The 673-nt window shown below is 64.8% G+C and overlaps 1 protein-coding gene across 1 annotated transcript in view; it reads left to right on the top strand.

The window, feature by feature from the left end:
• The window catches only part of BET1L (Bet1 golgi vesicular membrane trafficking protein-like), a gene marked incomplete at its 5' end in the record, with an annotated part of 1,385 nt that extends 970 nt beyond the window's left edge, over positions 1 to 415 (top strand). Inside the window, 2 exon segments of the mRNA XM_010161243.1 lie at positions 237 to 311; positions 314 to 415. Of these exon segments, the coding sequence (XP_010159545.1) occupies positions 237 to 311; positions 314 to 415 (177 nt within the window).
• Positions 416 to 673: the final 258 nt, after the last annotated feature.

The raw sequence follows: 673 nt of genomic DNA, 5'->3' as shown, positions 1-673 counted from the left end.
TTGGGGGTAAGGAAAACAGGGCGGGAACCACAAGGAAAATGCCCGAAGTGCATGACTCGGGCGGTGTGGCACCCCCGGGAGTGCGCATGCGCCCCGTCCCACGCCCAACCAGAACCAGGCCTGAGAGGTGCGGGGGGACGGGTGGGTGCTGCGCGGACCCCTGGGCAAGCGGTTGTTAGCCAGGGAGTGGGAGACCCTTCGGGGTTACCTCCAGCTTACTCCCCTCTCCCGTCCAGGATTCAGACTTCCTGAGTGTGACGGGGCTGCTCAGCGGCAGCGTGAAGCGTTTCTCCGGCTTTTCCCCCCCACGTTGCGGCCCGGGAGGACCAACCGCAAGCTGCTCTGTTCCGTCTCAGCGGGACTGATCCTTCTTTTCGTCATCCTCTACTATCTCGTGGCCAGAGCGGGGACTTGAGCTCCTGCTCTGCAGGCGTTACAGCACAAAACCCGGCAGAGTCTCAGTCTGCGCCGGCGCGGAGCCGGCGGGTTGTTCCGATGGACCTTCCAAGTATCTCCTCAGCTTCCTGTCCTCGCCCTGGCTGGTCTCGGCCGTCCCTCTGCAACACCAGCACGTGTCCTTCGGATCGGCTTCCCACGGGTGACGCGATGCTGAGGCCGAGAAACGCTCGCGCCTCTGGCTGGTGCCTGGTGTCCGGCCCTCGCGGCCTGCTCT

This window comes from Eurypyga helias, unplaced genomic scaffold, assembly GCF_000690775.1.
Source record: "Eurypyga helias isolate BGI_N326 unplaced genomic scaffold, ASM69077v1 scaffold24601, whole genome shotgun sequence".
Lineage (NCBI taxonomy): Eukaryota > Metazoa > Chordata > Aves > Eurypygiformes > Eurypygidae > Eurypyga > Eurypyga helias.
Note: the sequence above shows the minus strand (reverse complement) of the source record. Positions and strands in the feature narration are given on the sequence as shown.